Here is a 15,729-nt window from a genome sequence, read left to right as displayed (position 1 = left end):
CGCGTCCTTATAGAAAGATGCATATTTGTGGAGTGGAGGCAACAGTGCAGCACGAAGACGTGGCTCATAATGCGGATCATGGCCAAGGGCCGAGGAGAGGGAAGTGTAATTAAGATGAACTAAGAGACCACAACTTTAGCGTAGTGATACCCTCAACGACCTAAATTTAACATGTTACTTTTCACTGGCTCAACAACCATCTCACCCAGACTACCTCCTTCTCAAAGAGCTCCAAGTAACATTGCTTGAGCGCGGTTCGAGATATACCCCTGGCCTATGCTCGTCTTTTGCAGAAACTTCAGCCCGCTTTACAAGCTATCTCACCGTATGATGTGTAGTAAACAGCTAGCGTTGTTGCTTCCAGGTGGTGTGGTGGCACTTGCCGTGTCCTATCAGAGCCGTTGAGCCGAGGTGAGAGCATGAGCCGGCCCGTTTTGTCCTCGAGATGCGCTTTGGCACGCCATCGCCCAACAACAGAGCAGTGCTTTTTACTGAATCCCCCCAGCAAACAGGTGTTCCTCGAACATGCCTTTCAATCCTTGCGCCAAATCCAGAACCTGGAACTCGATGATTTCAATCATGCTTTGACACAATGCCGCCTTCACAATGTCGAAATTCGAGGTTAGCTGTTTGTACTACACTAAAGAAAGCTTTCACATGCTACAGCAAAAGTCCTCCCATCTACCTGGATAGCAACATTGTCAAGATACAGTCGCGACAAACCACCTTCTACCAACTTCCGTTGTTACATCACAACTTCACCACCACCTTCACCGCCATGGATATAAATCATAGTAATTTTTCCTATAGAGACAGACTCCAATCCAGTCCTCAAACAACGTTTCAACCACGTTGTTTATCTCCAGCAAATACTCATATACACATTCGCAGGTTTTCAAACTCGACTACAAATTGTCCTTCTCCTACAAGCACAATCAGTACTCCCGTACCGCAACGTACCACGATCCCGAAGATGGCTTCCGTGGACTCCCAAGACTTCAAGCTTGCGCTATCCAAGCATAATCTGACTTCCGACCATCTCAAAAAGATCCATGATCTACTTGTGGAGATTGCCATTGATGGTGGCAAAATCATGGTGGCCGCCGAGCACTCAGTCCTTGCAGCGGCGCAGTACAAGAACAACACCTCCGACCTCGTCACCGAGTTCGACAAGCAAATTGAGGACACGGTGGAAACCCGTCTGCGCAAAGAATACCCGGTCTTTGGATTTCTTGGAGAGGAGACATTCAAGCATGGCACCAAGCTTGCTGACACCCCTACTTTCGTCTGCGATCCAATTGATGGAACACTCAACTTCTCCAAGGGTGTGCCCAACTGTGCTATCTCTTTGGCGCTGACTCTTGAGAAGAAACCTATCATCGGCGTTGTATACAACCCTTTCCGGGGCGACCTCTACCACGCGATCAAAGGTCAGGGCGCCTACCTCAAGAACACGCTCATCGGAACCGAAATCAAACTTCCGATCCAGCCTATGCCCCCGCCAATGCCATCCCTGAATTCATGCCTCGTCGCCATCGAATGGGGAAACCAGCGCTCCGGCGAAAACTGGGCCCTCCGGACCTCCATACATAACAAGCTTCTCACTTCCAAGTCGGAAGGCGGAGCAATGTGCAAGTCCGTCCGCACCAACGGCTCCGCTGCCCTAGATTTCTGCTACATCGCACAAGGCATCATCGATGTCTTTTGGGAGGGCGGCGTCTGGATCTGGGATGTCTGCGCTGGCTGGATCATCTTGGAGGAGGCTGGTGGTATTGTTGCTAGCGCTAACCCTGGTGACTGGGATCCATCTCTTGAGGGCCGCGTGTACTTTGCTGTTCGCCATGCGAAGCCTGAGGAGCAGAAGGCTGTGGTGGAGGAACTGTGGGGTATTATGGGCGATCGGAAGTTTGTCTTCTAGAAGGGAGAATCATCGAGCTGCAAAGAGGGTGGTTGATATCTGGTGTTGTGGGACTTGTGATAAGTTGGTTTCAAGGGGTTCATGACTCATACAGAATTTAAGATACTGGTTAATATATGGATTGTTTTGATTTAATGCTCATGATTCTAAGAGGCTCGTTCAAGTATGTCTTCCTTGAGCGACTAATTCAGATATCCATTTGTACAAGTTATCGTTTGCAAAGATTGCTGTTTGTGATACACATTGTTGCCTTTTAGATTCTTTCATCAGTGAATGGCTCCTTCTCAAACACTCGTTGTGAGTCAACTCTAGTTCCCATAATGCTTTGTCGCCACCTGACACTTGACTTGAGCAGGTGTAGCAAGCACGATGAGCTACTACCTCTTCGCCATCCGTTGTACCTACTATTGCAAACCTCAGCCGTCACGCCTACACTGTAACATACCTCAATATCATCATCCATACACATCAACTTGTCCCAGTGAAACGATACAGCTATTGAAAAACAGATTCGAAATCGGTACTGAGTCACTAATTAGTAAAGTAAACGTCACTTACAATGTTCTGACTTGCAACCCAGCGTCAACGTCATTGCTCTATCAGCAGTATCCGCACACAACGAACTTTCCGCACTATCCCCTACCGCTCGCGTCATCGAATCGAGAGATACCCAGCCCCTTACCTGAGCCAACTACCCATGCACCATAGCTATTCTTAGTTACATGCCGCTTGATTCACTGTTTACCACTAGAGGCTTCAAATCTCGACAAACCAAACCCAAAGTGCTCAGGAAATCACTCTTTCCTCTCCCACGATCCATCACTAATCGCAAGACCATTTTTCACACAGGACACAACCCTAGAACACACTCATATTCAGGACGACCCCTTTCAGCAACGGAGCGATTGCACGTTGCCCGTCAGCGTCTCCGAAAGTTTGAGCAGGCGCAAGTTAAGAAGCAAGAAAGGACCTGGCCTATATCTCGCGCTCGCGCTAAACTTTTCCTAGAGCGAGAGAGGCTTACTCACGGACTAAAGAGCTTTAGAGACGGGAGGCTCTGAGTTTCATTGAAGAAGCCTCGGGAATTTGAACAGTTTGATGAGCAGTACTGCCAGTGTGACTGGTGCTGTAACAAGTTGCATCCTCCCGGCTCCAGCCCCAGGTGCACGCCAGTACTACAAGCCAAGGCCGAAGAACCCACGAGAACCTGGCGAGCGAAGAAGAGCTATAGAGAAACGAAGGAAACAGAAGGAAGCACGCGCCAGAGTCAGAACCAAAGAGAAGGCTGATCGGAAGGCAAAGCAGAGCATATTGCGCATGAGAATGAGGGAGCTCAAGAACAGACGTCGGATTTGCTAGACACCGTTGCTTGTCCATAACTAAGTCTGAGCACGTACCCCTTGTCTGATTCGAGTCATACGATTGGAATCACCACTTTTTTGTGATATTGCCGCGTTTGACTTTGTTCCTAGAACTCAGTTGAGTTGTGGCAAGTCTGACAGTAAGATCTCTTGAACGACTGCTTGCATGGCGAGTGTTCGCAGTGGTCGTAGTGTTCGATTTTCCATCAACACGAATTACCAATCAGAATCGGACTTCACTCAGTGGCCGGGAGTGTACATACATCCAGGAGATTTCAAACACCCATCAGAAAGATTCAAAGAACCGGAGGCGTGGGAAAGGCTCCGTAACCGCTTGAAGCATTGGGCAACCGGCATTCAGAAGGAGATTAACAGAAGAGCCGATCTGCATAGAAATCGCCGGTGGTTCCAGCATTCATCAGCCTGATACACCGACTGAGGATACTCGCCGCTGGGAGAGTGTCTTACCCAGTTTTCTACACGTCAAATGCTGCGCCATCGAATACATCGGCATTCCAATACGGCTCTTAACATCTTCAAGCTGAAGTCCAGACCACTACGGAAGTGTCAGACGACGCAAGAGGTTTCAGCGTTGGGCGAAGACCAGGTTTGCTCATGCTCAGGCAATCGGTGGTTGATATTGTCTCTCGGAAGTGAGCACGGACCGCCCGCATCTGTGCAAGGCGTCAGAACTGCAGTTCATCAGACTTCACATCATGTTTGTTCGCAGTACTCGCAACAGTCTCGCTGCAGCATCAAAACAGGCATATATGTGCCGGCCATGCCTGCACCTGACTAGAACTCTTCCATTGGACGATGTGCACCCTCTCACTACATTCACGAGACGATCTATCCAAACTGAAACCCAATCACCTCCATCGTCTCAAGATGGGACTTCTTTCCGAAAGCTGTTGAAAGACACCGCAAAGCAACAGAAGAAGGAAAAGGGATCTTCTGCAAGCTCCTCTAAAAATTCCAAAGATGCGCGCTTGGAAAAGTGGGAATTGACTGTCGGTATTGAGGTGCATGCCGAACTCAACACAGCGCGGAAACTTTTCTCTGGCGCTGCCACATCTGTCAGCGAACCCCCGAATACACACGTTTCCCTATTTGACATCGCATTTCCTGGGACCCAACCTCATTTCCAAAAGGAAACTCTTCTTCCTGCCTTGCGCGCCGCTATAGCTTTCCAGTGCGAGATACAGCCTAAGAGCAGCTTTGATCGTAAACACTACTTCTACCAAGATCAGCCATCCGGGTATCAAATCACGCAGTACTACGAACCCTTTGCGAAAAATGGCAAAGTTACACTCTACCCTCATGACTTTCCTGCCGGTGCGGCTCCGCATCCAGAACCTTTCGACATTGGCATCAAGCAAATACAAATGGAGCAGGACACCGCAAAGACCGTGCAGCAACCGCCCTCTACCCATCTGCTGGACTTCAACCGCGTCTCACATCCACTAATTGAGATCATCACACTCCCTGAAATTCATGACCCCATGGCAGCTGCCGTCGTTGTCCGAAAGATACAAAATATACTCAAGGCTGTCAACTCTTGTACCACTGGCATGGAGCTTGGCGGTCTGCGCGCTGATGTCAATGTTTCTGTTCGCCAACGCCATATGGACTCATCGGAGTCCAATCACTCATACTCTGGTATCACTGGTCTGGGCCAGCGGACTGAAATCAAGAACTTGGCAAGTGTCAAGGCTGTCGAGGATGCCATCCTTGCAGAGCGTGACCGGCAGATTGATTTGCTTGAGAGTGGGGGTACTGTTGAGGGCGAGACCCGTGGGTGGACTCTTGGAAGTAAGACCACAAAACGATTAAGAGGCAAAGAGGGTGAGATTGATTACCGGTATATGCCAGACCCTGATATTGCGCCTGTGATTATAGGGCAGGTAAGTCATGTGTTCATCTGTATCTCGAGACCACTGCTGACTGTGTTTAGGATCTGGTTGAACACCTGAAGAACACTCTGCCAAAACTTCCCGATGTCAACGTAGATGTTCTGGTGCACAATTACGGCCTAACTACCAAAGATGCCATCACTCTTCTTTCATTTGATGATGGGGAACGTCTGGAGTACTACATGGATGTCGTTACCGAGTCGGTGCGCCTAGCCGAAGAACAGCAGGAAGGTGCTTCATTAAAAACCCTTGGAAAGATCGCAGGGAACTGGTATGTCTAATGTGTAGATTTCTTTGTGAATTAAGGCTAATTCATACCTAGGGTGCTCATGGAGCTCGGCTCTCTGTTCAAAGACGAACCGTGGGATCCTAGCCACGTTTCAGCCAGAGATCTCGCGGAAGTGATCTCATTTGTGCGCCGCAAAGAGGTTACGTCACCATCAGCGAAGCGTCTACTTGCGATCAAATTTGAGGGAGATGCACGTAGCGTTCAGGACATTGTCCACCAAGAAAACCTACTCTTACAGCCCCTGAGCCAAGAAGAATATGCCAACCTGGCAAAGACACTATTGGAAGAAAATCCCAAAATGGTCAGGGACATCACTGAAAAGGGTCAGGTAAAGAAGACTATGTGGTTTGTTGGACAGATGGTGGCGCGAGCCCCAGATGGTGGCGTTGAGCCTGGAAAAGCAAAGATAGTGTTACAGGAGTTGCTTGGGCTGGATGGAAAGGCGTGATAGTCTGGTGAATACCCTAATATAACTCGTCCCTATTGCTGTGGCGTGTTGTGTACATGTTTGTATTGTCTGCATTTGATTGTCGGCTGCTGCGACCTGGTACCTGGCATCATCAATGCTTGAAGTTCTACCAAATTAACACCTAATTTCAACACAACCGCATGATTGATGCCTAATGGTCAGCCCCTGATAATGACATCTGCGACAAAGCAATCTTCAGATCGAAGTCTAGCTGTAAGGGTATGAGATAGGTGATGTAATCACGAAGCATTCGCCACGCAATTTCATCGATACCCTGTCTTTAGATCCAAACTTGTATCATAAACCCACATGTCAACACACCAGCTCTCACACATCCCAATCCTATCTCTCGAAATTGTCAGTGTAACCGCAATGCTAAACCCTCAAGCCTTGTACCCTGCTCAACAATGTCCATTGAACGGAGCTCGGCATTTGTCCGCGTTAGCGACCGTGTCGCTGTCATCCGATGTAATAGCAACACACTCAAACGCAGAATAGTACGCAGTATGGAACGAGGCGGCCTAGGCTGGAGGGGCGAGTCGGCACGACAGAAACTTGCTGCATCGCTTGTTACGCATTATGCGCAGAATGATGATAGAGAAGATGTCAACAAAGAATGGGAGAGGGAACTCGAGCTCGAGTTGAACGAGGTTTACGAAAGAACTGATAGCATGGAGCCTCTGAGACGCGGAAAGGGAGCGGAAGAGAAGAATACGGAGAGCTATGTAGGATGGCACAGTCTGAATAGCAGGGAGATGAGAAAGAGGAGATTAGAGGAGGTGCAAGAAATGTATTTGCGCGGGGACCGTTTTGCTACTATTGTGAGTTCGCTTGTGTACGATCGCAAGTCAATGAACAGAGATGCAAACAGGTGCTGTACTAAAAGCACATGCTAATCGCAAGACATGCAGATTGGTAAAAAGCAAGAGCAAATGCTTCGAGATGCGTTGAGAAGTTTCGCAGATACCGAACATGGGCATGAAGGGATGACGTTTTCATCATACCATTCTACTAGTAGCGACGAGCAAGTCAAAGTATCATCATTATCATCCAATCCCGACTCGGAAGTCGACGATCTATTCTCCAACCACGCGCACTCGACAGCCGCTCTTCTCCGCAGTAACCCCGAACTCAATACTGTCAACGATGTCAATATCACAAAAAATCAATGCTCTTCGGAACCTTACCCCTCCTTCGCACCAACCTCCCTCGCCCAACCTCCTGCCACATGCCCACCATCATCCCGCCGCCCCATCACGCCCGCGCCCTCGACCGTGCATTCAAAATTCTCCGTATGGCCCCCTGACCACACCATCTCGCCTACAGTAGCGCCTTTGCATACGAATCAGCATTGTGTATCGCCGGCACTAATTTCTTGTTCTTGCCCGTCCTCGTCTTCGTCGGCATCGTCCCGGAGCCGCAGCCGGAGCGCAAGGCGGGACCAACGGCACTGTCACGAGAACTTTGTCGAAGAGAAGGAAAGCGAGTGCGAAAATAATGACGACGATGGCATTCCCGGACGCAAGGACGATAATGTAGAGTTTCCGCCCAACCACCCTTTTCACGGCCTTGATGCACACCAGAGACGAAGCTACTGGGACACGTTATCTTGTTACCACTCTGGCTCGTCCCGCTCGGCTTCTAGAAATTCGTCTCTAGTGGCGAAGCGCAGTACTGGGATCCAGCCAAATTCGCTTTCTTTTTCACCTGTGCGCAAGGGCTTACTAGATTCGCTGGCGCATCCGCATGGGGAAACAGCCACGTCAGGCATCGAGAACGCGTTCATTAGTAGCTTGAATCCCGGGGAGAGAAGACTGGCGCAGGACACTATGGGTCGGGTGTCAGAAGCGACGAGTAGGGTCGTGAGGTCAGTCAGGAGCGAGGAGAGTTTTACTACTGCAGTACGACAGGAAGCGGGAGACGATGCAAGAGGGAGAAAAAGAAGCGGCGCTGATAGGCTTCGAGATACATTTGGTTGCCGACCCGAAACATTTACCCCAGAGTTTCCTGCGAGGACAGTTGAGAATGAGGCTCAACCTCCCGATGTGGCTACCGTGCCGAAGAAGTTCGGTATGGCGTATCTCGCCAGGAAAATGCGAAATCCTCAGACAATTTGGAAGAGGTCAAAGGAACAGTTAATACAAGGGCGGGAAGAAGTTCAAGACGCAGGAATAGCAGCAGAGGAAGAAACTAGAGAGCATGACACTAGGACCCAGACCCAGACCAGAGACCAAGCGTTCGAGACGACTATCCCAGAACCCAGAAACGAAGACACCACAAACGAAAACAATCAAACCACAAACGCTCAACCAGTTCATATCCCAAACAAACCACAGCATACGCCAGAACCCACCCCTCCAGCATCTCCAATCACACCACCTCCACCAACCATCACAACCCCCCACACACCATCCGCGCCCCAAACCCCAAACCTACTATCAATCCCCAAAACGCGATCATCCTCACAACCCCCACACCAACCATCCCCACACCAACGCCGCTCCGCCTCCTCAGGCTCCCCCTCAAGCCTCAGCGACCGCCTCCGCGCCACCCGCCTCGAAGACCTACGTCTCCGCTCCGAAACAGCCCAGGAAATCCGGAATTTGATGTTGGATATTGATCGGGATAGGCGACAGAGCGGTACTTTCACTTCTACCACCCCCACCACTCTAAGCACTGCTGCCGCTGCTGCTGCTACTGGCACTACGGCACCTGTTGTTGTACCGCGACCGGTAGGTGGTGGAAGTCAAAGTGTGGCAACGACGCCTGAATTACCTGGTGGATTTACAGTGGCGGATTCGCCAGGGAGTGGGGTTAGAGGGGCGTTGGAGAGGCATTTTCGAGTGAGGAGGGAGAGTCATGATGGTGATGGTGGTGAGGGTGCGAAGAATTCGCTGCGCTCGCAGTCGAGTAATGCGACGTTGCCGAGGAGTTATCGGGCGCCGGAGATACATGAGTGAGGAGGTGGGATTGTGCATTTCATTCTGTGAAGGAGGAGGAGAAGGAAAGTCCGGATACATTGCAGATTGATGGTCTGGTGGTTATCCTGCTTTCCATATATCAGCAACGAACACAACGATACAGACAGCATCGTTGACGAACGTTGTGAGAAGAGCACATGACAACACTCGGTTATTTCGGCGTAAAGAGGAGGCAACGGATCAGAAACAAGTAGAAGAGGACTGTGGGCGCAAGCCTTTGGGAATATCTTTTATTACAGATAATTTTGTAATGTAATGAAGCGATGAACATAACTTAGTCATGTCCTGAACGGAGCTGAAGACAAATACCAGAATTGAAGCATATTCCAAGCATCTAAGCCAGATACAAAAGTTGTAGTTAGTGGAACATGAAATTCATAGTATCAAAAGTCGTACAGACATCATGTACGTTGCGAGTAGCAAAGCCTCCAATGTGGCTGCAGAATTGCAAGGTCTTACAAATTAGTATCAACAGACATCACTTCGGTTCAACATCACAGCATCACTTCAAGCAAAAAAACTCACGGCAAATGCCCCAAGTACGTACAACACTCACAGCCCACCCTCGCGGGGCTGCTGGGTATCCAAGGTTGATTCAGGAATGGTCATATTTTCTATGAAACATTCCTCAGCCACCACGCTGAACACGAGTCTACACAGGCCCGTAGGCACTGTGGACCCTAAGACCCTATCCTTTTGTGTGATCCGAGACGCCATATCGTGTACATCGTGTTGTAACTGCTTATGCGACGAGCTGGACGACACCACCAGCCTCCTTGATCTTCTTCTCAGCCTCGGCACTGACGTAGCGGGCGCGGACGACAATGGGGACAGCAGGGAGACGGCCCTTGCCGAGAACCTTGGAGTAGCCGTAGTCGAGGAGGTTGAGGACAGGAGCGTTTCCGCCCTTTTTGGCGAGGTACTCGTCACGCTTCTCGGCGGGGATGAGCGACCAGAGCTTGTCCAGGTCTGCGACAGGTTAGATCTTGGAGGTGTATATGCGACAAAGCCTCAACTTACTGATTACGGGCTTCCAGAAAAGGTTCTGCATCTTGTGGAAGTAACGCATACCGACCTTTCCGAAGTAACCGGGGTGGTACTTGTCAATGTTGGTGCGGTGGTGGTGTTGACCACCCTAGACGTCTTGTTAGTGACATTGCATGATCACATAGGACAAGCCAAACTTACGGCCATACCACGACCACCGGGATGCTTCCTGTGCTTTCCGACACGTCCGTGACCAGCGGAGACATCTGGACAAAGTTAGCCTTCAATCCTCCATCGATATTCCTGCCTTGTCCCAGCGACTCGTCTTCCTTCCTCTTCTCTTTCTCAAGGCGACGACTTCAGTGCAATCGCATCGATCGAGCGCCGGAAAAAAGAATGCGGTCGGCAATCGAGTCGCTTGGAGGGTGCAGTATAGTGTTACGTACGGCCGCGGTGCTTGCGAGTCTTGGTCAGTCGGGTAGGCATGTTGACTGTCGCTGTTTGGTTAGTTGCGAGAGACTGAAAGTTCGATCGCTGAGGCTGTTTTGGTCCAGTGGGCGGAAGATCCTAAGCGAGATGGCGCTAACGACGGTGTACCAGTTTCTCCGACGGTCACGTGTTGATGGGTCTTAAGACAGCACAGCGAACATCCAAGCAAAAACAACACACTGTCTAAGAGATAGAAGTAAAAGAATCGTAATGAAGATTTTATCAAATTACATATTCCTATCTCGCAACAACCGAATGCGCCACGCTCCTACCTTCGCTATGCAATACATACTCATCGACGCCCAGCAACACTTTTAGCCCCAGTACGGTGTTCGCAACCCGACAAAAGTCGATCCTACGTCAGCTAGATCATCTTTCTTGGGTCGCTGTCCTGCAAGCTGTACAATGGTTAGTGGAACTGGTCAGCAAAGTTACCGCAAGATCAAAGTACCTCTAACTGGATATGCCTGTGAACATGCACAAGCCAGTCAACATAGCTTTGCGCCTCATTGTTTCGGTCCTCGTAAAGCAACCGGGCAAACTCGTACTCTGATCCGTCCAGACCTTGTCGCGCAAGCTGAATCGTAAGAGCTTTGGAGCCGCGCGTGGTGGCGAGATACTGCAGGATGTTTCGTACTTGCGCATTGAGATGGGTTTCGAGAATTGGGAGTGAAGACTGGAATGGATCCAGTACTTTAAGGCTATTGTTGCCCTCTCCGAAGAGGTCTTCAAGCAAATTGGGCGAGACTTGTGAGTGCAGCCACAGCAGACATACTTGACCGTTATCAACAATGTACGCACCACCCTCTTCGAACTTGGAGAAGGATGCTCGTGTACACTCAGGCATGACCAGATGACCCTTTTCGTTCGCAAATCCATCGCCAGCGTCGAGGTTGTGAATTGCGATGATTCGTGGGTAAAGATACAATGACAGCTCCAGAGGCCCCATTGATTTGAGCATCCGCATGTCATGGACCCTCCTGTCCGTGGGCTCCTTACCACCCTTGAAGGCGCGTGATTTGATCAAACCAAGAATATACATGCTGAATTCTTTGAGGTTCTCCGGTAGTACGAGTTGACCAGGAGGATTGTTGCCTGAGAAGTTCTTCCTGTAACCAGAAAGAATGTCGACCGTCTTCTCCGTCAGAGCTCCCCTGATCTCCTTCAGGTTCTTCTCGGTCATACGAGCAGCAGCTTCCTTGGCAATGATATTCACCACTGCATCCTGGTCGACAAACTTCATGCACTCACCAGTGTTTGCACTAACACTGGCTACGATGTTGCTACACCTTACTCGACGCTCACCATTTGCAGCTGTGTATAGGAGTGCACTCTGGAAGTGCGCATCGAGCTTGGGATCTAGCTTGCCATCATAGCTAAACATCACCCCAATAGCCTTGTCTGAATCAATGACTCCAAACTCCAAGTCGGCTCCGAATGTGTGGTGGTAGAAGTTGCCGTGGTAGGCAGAGACCTGCAGACCAGTCGAGCATCGAACCTTCATCAGCGCTTGATATCCGGTTTCTCGCGTGACCGTATGCTGGACCTCTTTGGAAAATCTAAGCAGATCCCTGGGCGAATGGAAGTTTGGGTAATAGAAGACTTCTCCGCCTGTTGCAGCAGATACATGACCTATCCATGATAATTAGTAGCAGTTACAAGCCGATAATGATATCACCCACCTATTGTTGCAATGTCCAAATATCCTCCACTGGGCGCAGCAAGGAAAAAGTCGACGCCGATACCATTTTGTACCATCTTCTCGGCAACCTTTTTGAAACCAGGATGCTCGGTTTGAAATAGCTTCTTCTCAGCGTCGGTGTTGAGTTGGTTGCCATCTTCGCGAAATACAAGTCGGCCAGGACCCCAGGTAGGCAGTGCGGCCAAAGAGCACACTATCTTTCCACCCGTTGCTGATAGTGCTTGTAGTGCAGAGTTCAAAGTAGGAAGGAGAGCCGGTTCAGGATGATGGACTTCAGAGAACATGTTTGGTAAATTCGTGAGAAGCGAGGTGATGACGCTCTTTGACTCCACAGGATCGACAAACAAGCCTTCGCTGAATGGCAGAAAGGGGTCTTCAAGATCTGACATGACCAGCATCTGAGCACTAGTCAGGTTGGGGCTGAGATTGTAGAAGTGCATCTCCTTGTCAAAGGTCACGATGCCGACCTTCGCACCCTTCGGTATCCGGCTCGTGGCTTCTGTCCCTTCTGCCTCACCTCTTGATTCACCATACAGAGCGCTCAAGATCCCCTCGCAGAAACCATACAAAAAGCCGCGGTTCACAGCCTCAGAAGTGACATCAATCAAGAATAGCCATCGTAAACCGACAGGTTCTTTGGACCAGTATTCCTTTGGTACCATGAAGTCGACCGTACCGAGGGTAAGTTCAGGTCGTTGCAGCCGGTCTATCCGTATACCAGCCATATCTGTAGGTGAAAAGTACTCCCCGGGGACATCATTGGGATAACTGCAAAGATTGCACACAAACTTATTGCCACCAGATTTGAACTGCACAAACGGATTCATGTAAGCTCGACACCTTGTGCATCTTGGTGGTCCCGTCTCGCCAAAGTCTAGTACCGGAATTGGCTGTTCACCTTCCTGCTGAGCAGCCAGTGGTTGCAAGATCATGCCTAGTGGTAAAGAAGTTGCAGCAAGTGCCTGTGCAGTAAGTGGTATACTATTCAGCGTTAAGCGTGCGTACTTGGGCGAGGAATTGCCCTGGTCAAAAGACACAAAGGGAACAGTAGCCGGAGGAGGTAGGTGGTGCTCCATAGTAGGATATACGTGGTCCAGATAGTATTTGGCTGGCGCATCTCGCGACTTCGGTACACTGGGTATCTGTTCGGGGTCCACACGTCCCTGTGCCGATCCTACAGCCGCTCCACCTGGTTGATGCGGCGATGCCGTTGTTCTCGCAGCATACTGCATGGGAGATGCCTGAGCCCCAGGACTGAAAACTGGGTTCGCTGGTGCGGGAAACTGGCTCATAGCGGGGGTGACCTGAGGTTCCATCCATTGCGCTCCACCAACTTGAGGCGAGTTCTGGTTGTTGAACTGTGCGGGTGTGCCATTTGGTGACATGCCATTGAAAGCCTGTTGGCTTCCTCCAGGGCCCTCGATGTTGTGGTATGCATGTCTGTTCTTCTTCTTATGCTTTGGCTGTGCCACTTGGTCCCCGCCTAACCCGACTGCACCCATCTGTCCTGCCAAGTTGTTGACATCCTCGTCGCCCTGATACTGTGAATAGGCCTGCGGTGCCTGCTGGTGTGGGAAATATGACTCCTGCTGCACCGGCGTGCCGTACTGCGCGGGCGCACCTGCATATTGATTCGGGGCTTGAGGCATCGCTGGGCTTCCGGTCTGAGAGTAGCCAGGAGGAGCCGCCGCAACTGGCGGTCGCCACTTGTTCTGTTCATCTTGCATGTCCGCACCGTTCGGGTTGGGATAGCTCGCACCAGGAGCCTGATGCATAGGGTATCCGGACATGGTCGCGATAGCGCGGGGATGCTACGCTCGAGTCGACAAACGAGATGGTTCGAGGCAGATTAAGCGTGTGGCTGGGGGCAACAGGACACGGAGCACTATTAGCGATATATCACGGGGAAAGCATTCTCTGGGAATTCGGCGCGGACGAAGGGACAGATATCGGGAATCAAGATTGATGATCTGTCTATTTTCTGGCCCTATGCTTTCCATACAATTACGTCCGTGCGCGCTTCCTCACATGCAAGACCAAGGTACAGCCTGACGGTCGCGTGTTACCCATGCAGACGATTTTAATTAACTACCGGAGGAGAAGCGATACCTAGTGCTTCAATCGAGTGAAGTGATAGTATTCTACGGGTATGCAGGAACCCTCAAACCACCACGCATTTAGGTTTGCCAACAAGCATCGTCCCATGCGATTGCGTCACGCTTCATTATCCGCGGGAGCCAGACCAGGCGTATTGTCTTCTTGCACCATTGCTATGGATCCTCGACGTCCACGGATGCTACCACTCTTCTTCGTGATCCTGTCTAGCTTTCCAAAACCCCGGCTCTGATAACCGTCACAATTCTGTTTCAAGCGAAGAAAAAGACATGCCGAACTCCTCATATTTTGTCCTTTATTCCAGCTTATCGAGATGCGCCAGCCGCGTCAATACGACCTGTTTACTCGTCTCTTCAATCTCGCCCGCAAGAAACACCTCGTCGAGGATCGCATAGACCTATAATCATTGTCAATCGTTCGACTTTTGCCCGCCTATTGACATTGTCGTATCGCCCCTGAACAATGCTTCCCAACATCATCCATCCGTAGCTTGTTGTACCCACGTACCTTGTAAAAGTTAAATACCAAGTCCAGCTCACACACATTCCCAAAGAAGGCATCTAGCACCTCGACGAAGAAATGTATAGCCTCCAGGTACGCCAGCTCGTTATCGTTTGTATCAACGCACGCGCAGAAAAAGAGGCCGGCATATCGACGGTACACGATCTTGGACATGTTGCGGAACTCGACGAAGTTGGACTGGTGTTTTTGGTCTCGCGGTGCAATTAGGCGATGTACCTGCCATAACTGTGAGCTACTTCAGAAGTATCTTGTATATGCGATAGGTATTCGAGTGGGCGTGCAAGATGGGCGTTTTATCAAGAAGCGGTCGAAGGGGAAGTGCGAGACTACAGAGTCAATCGTGGAACTGTTGCGTACCTCGCCTTTCAGCTTAACTTTTTCATCATCCTATGAGTTTGTTAGCAAGTGTCTTCTCTTCCCTACTTGCTTTGTAATGCAACTTACACTATATGGCGCATACCACTTGGCTAGCCGTGTCTTTCCCCTTTGCAGTTCCGCCTGTTAGCACCAAAACAGACATCAGGTAGCACGATGCAAACATACTGCCGATTCTGTATGAGGATGAACGAGAGCACCATATTCGCAATGTGCCTCTAGTAATAGGCTCGGCGCGCTGAAAGAGGTGTGACAGGGACCGCGGCTCAGAGGGATCAAGACTCCGTAAGTGTACATGGTCAATGCGCTAGTAACGGATCCCTGCATCACGTCTTCGGCGGGCACGAGTCCACTTTTAGCCGCAGATATCACGTTGTGGAGTTGATTTTGGCTCCTGTTTTGCAGACTTGGGGTGATACTATATTACATTAATATTGAACTTAGTAAAGCTATCTAGAAAACTATACCAGTATGGCTGAACAGGGTATGATCGGCCTCATACGTAGCAGGTCTGATACCCACTATATCTACTCTGCACTCTCGTCAACGGCGCAAAATCGCTATCTAATACCCCCAAATCGCCCAAAATACCGTGTGTGTCGGATGTT

At 50.1% G+C, this 15,729-nt stretch overlaps 6 protein-coding genes across 6 annotated transcripts; 3 read left to right on the top strand and 3 right to left on the bottom strand.

The window, feature by feature from the left end:
- Positions 1-474: 474 nt before the first annotated feature.
- On the top strand, positions 475-2,074 carry COCSADRAFT_34900 (uncharacterized protein). Its single transcript, XM_007699333.1, has one exon. It carries the CDS (start codon positions 593-595, stop codon positions 1,916-1,918), a length of 1,326 nt encoding a protein of 441 aa, XP_007697523.1. The 5' UTR covers positions 475-592; the 3' UTR covers positions 1,919-2,074.
- Positions 2,075-3,995: 1,921 nt separating this feature from the next.
- Positions 3,996-5,975, top strand: COCSADRAFT_112659 (uncharacterized protein; the record flags this gene model as incomplete). Its single annotated transcript, XM_007699663.1, has 3 exons — positions 3,996-5,183; positions 5,234-5,463; positions 5,515-5,975. 3 exons carry the CDS (start codon positions 3,996-3,998, stop codon positions 5,927-5,929), a joined length of 1,833 nt encoding a protein of 610 aa, XP_007697853.1. The 3' UTR covers positions 5,930-5,975.
- A 1,776-nt stretch (positions 5,976-7,751) lies between these two features.
- COCSADRAFT_34898 (uncharacterized protein) lies at positions 7,752-9,252 on the top strand (the record flags this gene model as incomplete). The annotated part of the gene is made up of 1 exon (XM_007699332.1): positions 7,752-9,252. A coding segment is annotated over exon 1 (1,127 nt), but the record flags the coding sequence as incomplete, so codon positions are not given.
- A 90-nt stretch (positions 9,253-9,342) lies between these two features.
- COCSADRAFT_34897 (uncharacterized protein) lies at positions 9,343-10,425 on the bottom strand. The gene is made up of 4 exons (XM_007699331.1): positions 10,365-10,425; positions 10,120-10,184; positions 9,952-10,066; positions 9,343-9,900 (listed from the first exon to the last, which is right to left on the bottom strand). The coding sequence occupies exons 1-4, from the start codon at positions 10,402-10,404 to the stop codon at positions 9,674-9,676; spliced, it is 447 nt and encodes a 148-aa protein (XP_007697521.1). The 5' UTR covers positions 10,405-10,425; the 3' UTR covers positions 9,343-9,673.
- A 187-nt stretch (positions 10,426-10,612) lies between these two features.
- Positions 10,613-14,061, bottom strand: COCSADRAFT_34896 (uncharacterized protein). The gene is made up of 3 exons (XM_007699330.1): positions 12,090-14,061; positions 10,859-12,039; positions 10,613-10,805 (listed from the first exon to the last, which is right to left on the bottom strand). Exons 1-3 carry the CDS (start codon positions 13,897-13,899, stop codon positions 10,722-10,724), a joined length of 3,075 nt encoding a protein of 1,024 aa, XP_007697520.1. The 5' UTR covers positions 13,900-14,061; the 3' UTR covers positions 10,613-10,721.
- Positions 14,058-15,330, bottom strand: COCSADRAFT_34894 (uncharacterized protein). The gene is made up of 5 exons (XM_007699329.1): positions 15,290-15,330; positions 15,191-15,230; positions 15,104-15,133; positions 14,732-14,962; positions 14,058-14,621 (listed from the first exon to the last, which is right to left on the bottom strand). Exons 1-5 carry the CDS (start codon positions 15,322-15,324, stop codon positions 14,520-14,522), a joined length of 438 nt encoding a protein of 145 aa, XP_007697519.1. The 5' UTR covers positions 15,325-15,330; the 3' UTR covers positions 14,058-14,519.
- Between the last annotated feature and the right edge of the window lie 399 nt (positions 15,331-15,729).

Source organism: Bipolaris sorokiniana, assembly GCF_000338995.1.
Source record: "Bipolaris sorokiniana ND90Pr unplaced genomic scaffold COCSAscaffold_4, whole genome shotgun sequence".
In the NCBI taxonomy this organism is placed as follows: Eukaryota; Fungi; Ascomycota; class Dothideomycetes; order Pleosporales; family Pleosporaceae; genus Bipolaris; species Bipolaris sorokiniana.
This window is presented reverse-complemented; position numbering and strand designations above follow the sequence as displayed.

Bases quoted from the DNA above. Each gene is read 5' to 3' on its own strand.
- COCSADRAFT_34900 (XM_007699333.1), top strand. From the start codon at position 593: ATGCCGCCTTCACAATGTCGAAATTCGAGGTTAGCTGTTTGTACTACA.
- COCSADRAFT_34897 (XM_007699331.1), bottom strand. From the start codon at position 10,404: ATGCCTACCCGACTGACCAAGACTCGCAAGCACCGCGGCC. The intron at 10,185-10,364 runs GTACGTAACACT...AACTTTGTCCAG, and splicing joins GACTCGCAAGCACCGCGGCC to ATGTCTCCGCTGGTCACGGA. The intron at 9,901-9,951 runs GTAAGTTGAGGC...AACCTGTCGCAG, and splicing joins TTTCTGGAAGCCCGTAATCA to ACCTGGACAAGCTCTGGTCG.
- COCSADRAFT_34896 (XM_007699330.1), bottom strand. From the start codon at position 13,899: ATGTCCGGATACCCTATGCATCAGGCTCCTGGTGCGAGCTATCCCAAC. The intron at 12,040-12,089 runs GTGGGTGATATC...TATCATGGATAG, and splicing joins TTTGGACATTGCAACAATAG to GTCATGTATCTGCTGCAACA. The intron at 10,806-10,858 runs GTACTTTGATCT...ACCATTGTACAG, and splicing joins ACAGGCATATCCAGTTAGAG to CTTGCAGGACAGCGACCCAA.
- COCSADRAFT_34894 (XM_007699329.1), bottom strand. From the start codon at position 15,324: ATGGTGCTCTCGTTCATCCTCATACAGAATCGGCA. The intron at 15,231-15,289 runs GTATGTTTGCAT...GGAACTGCAAAG, and splicing joins ATCCTCATACAGAATCGGCA to GGGAAAGACACGGCTAGCCA. The intron at 15,134-15,190 runs GTAAGTTGCATT...ACAAACTCATAG, and splicing joins AGTGGTATGCGCCATATAGT to GATGATGAAAAAGTTAAGCT.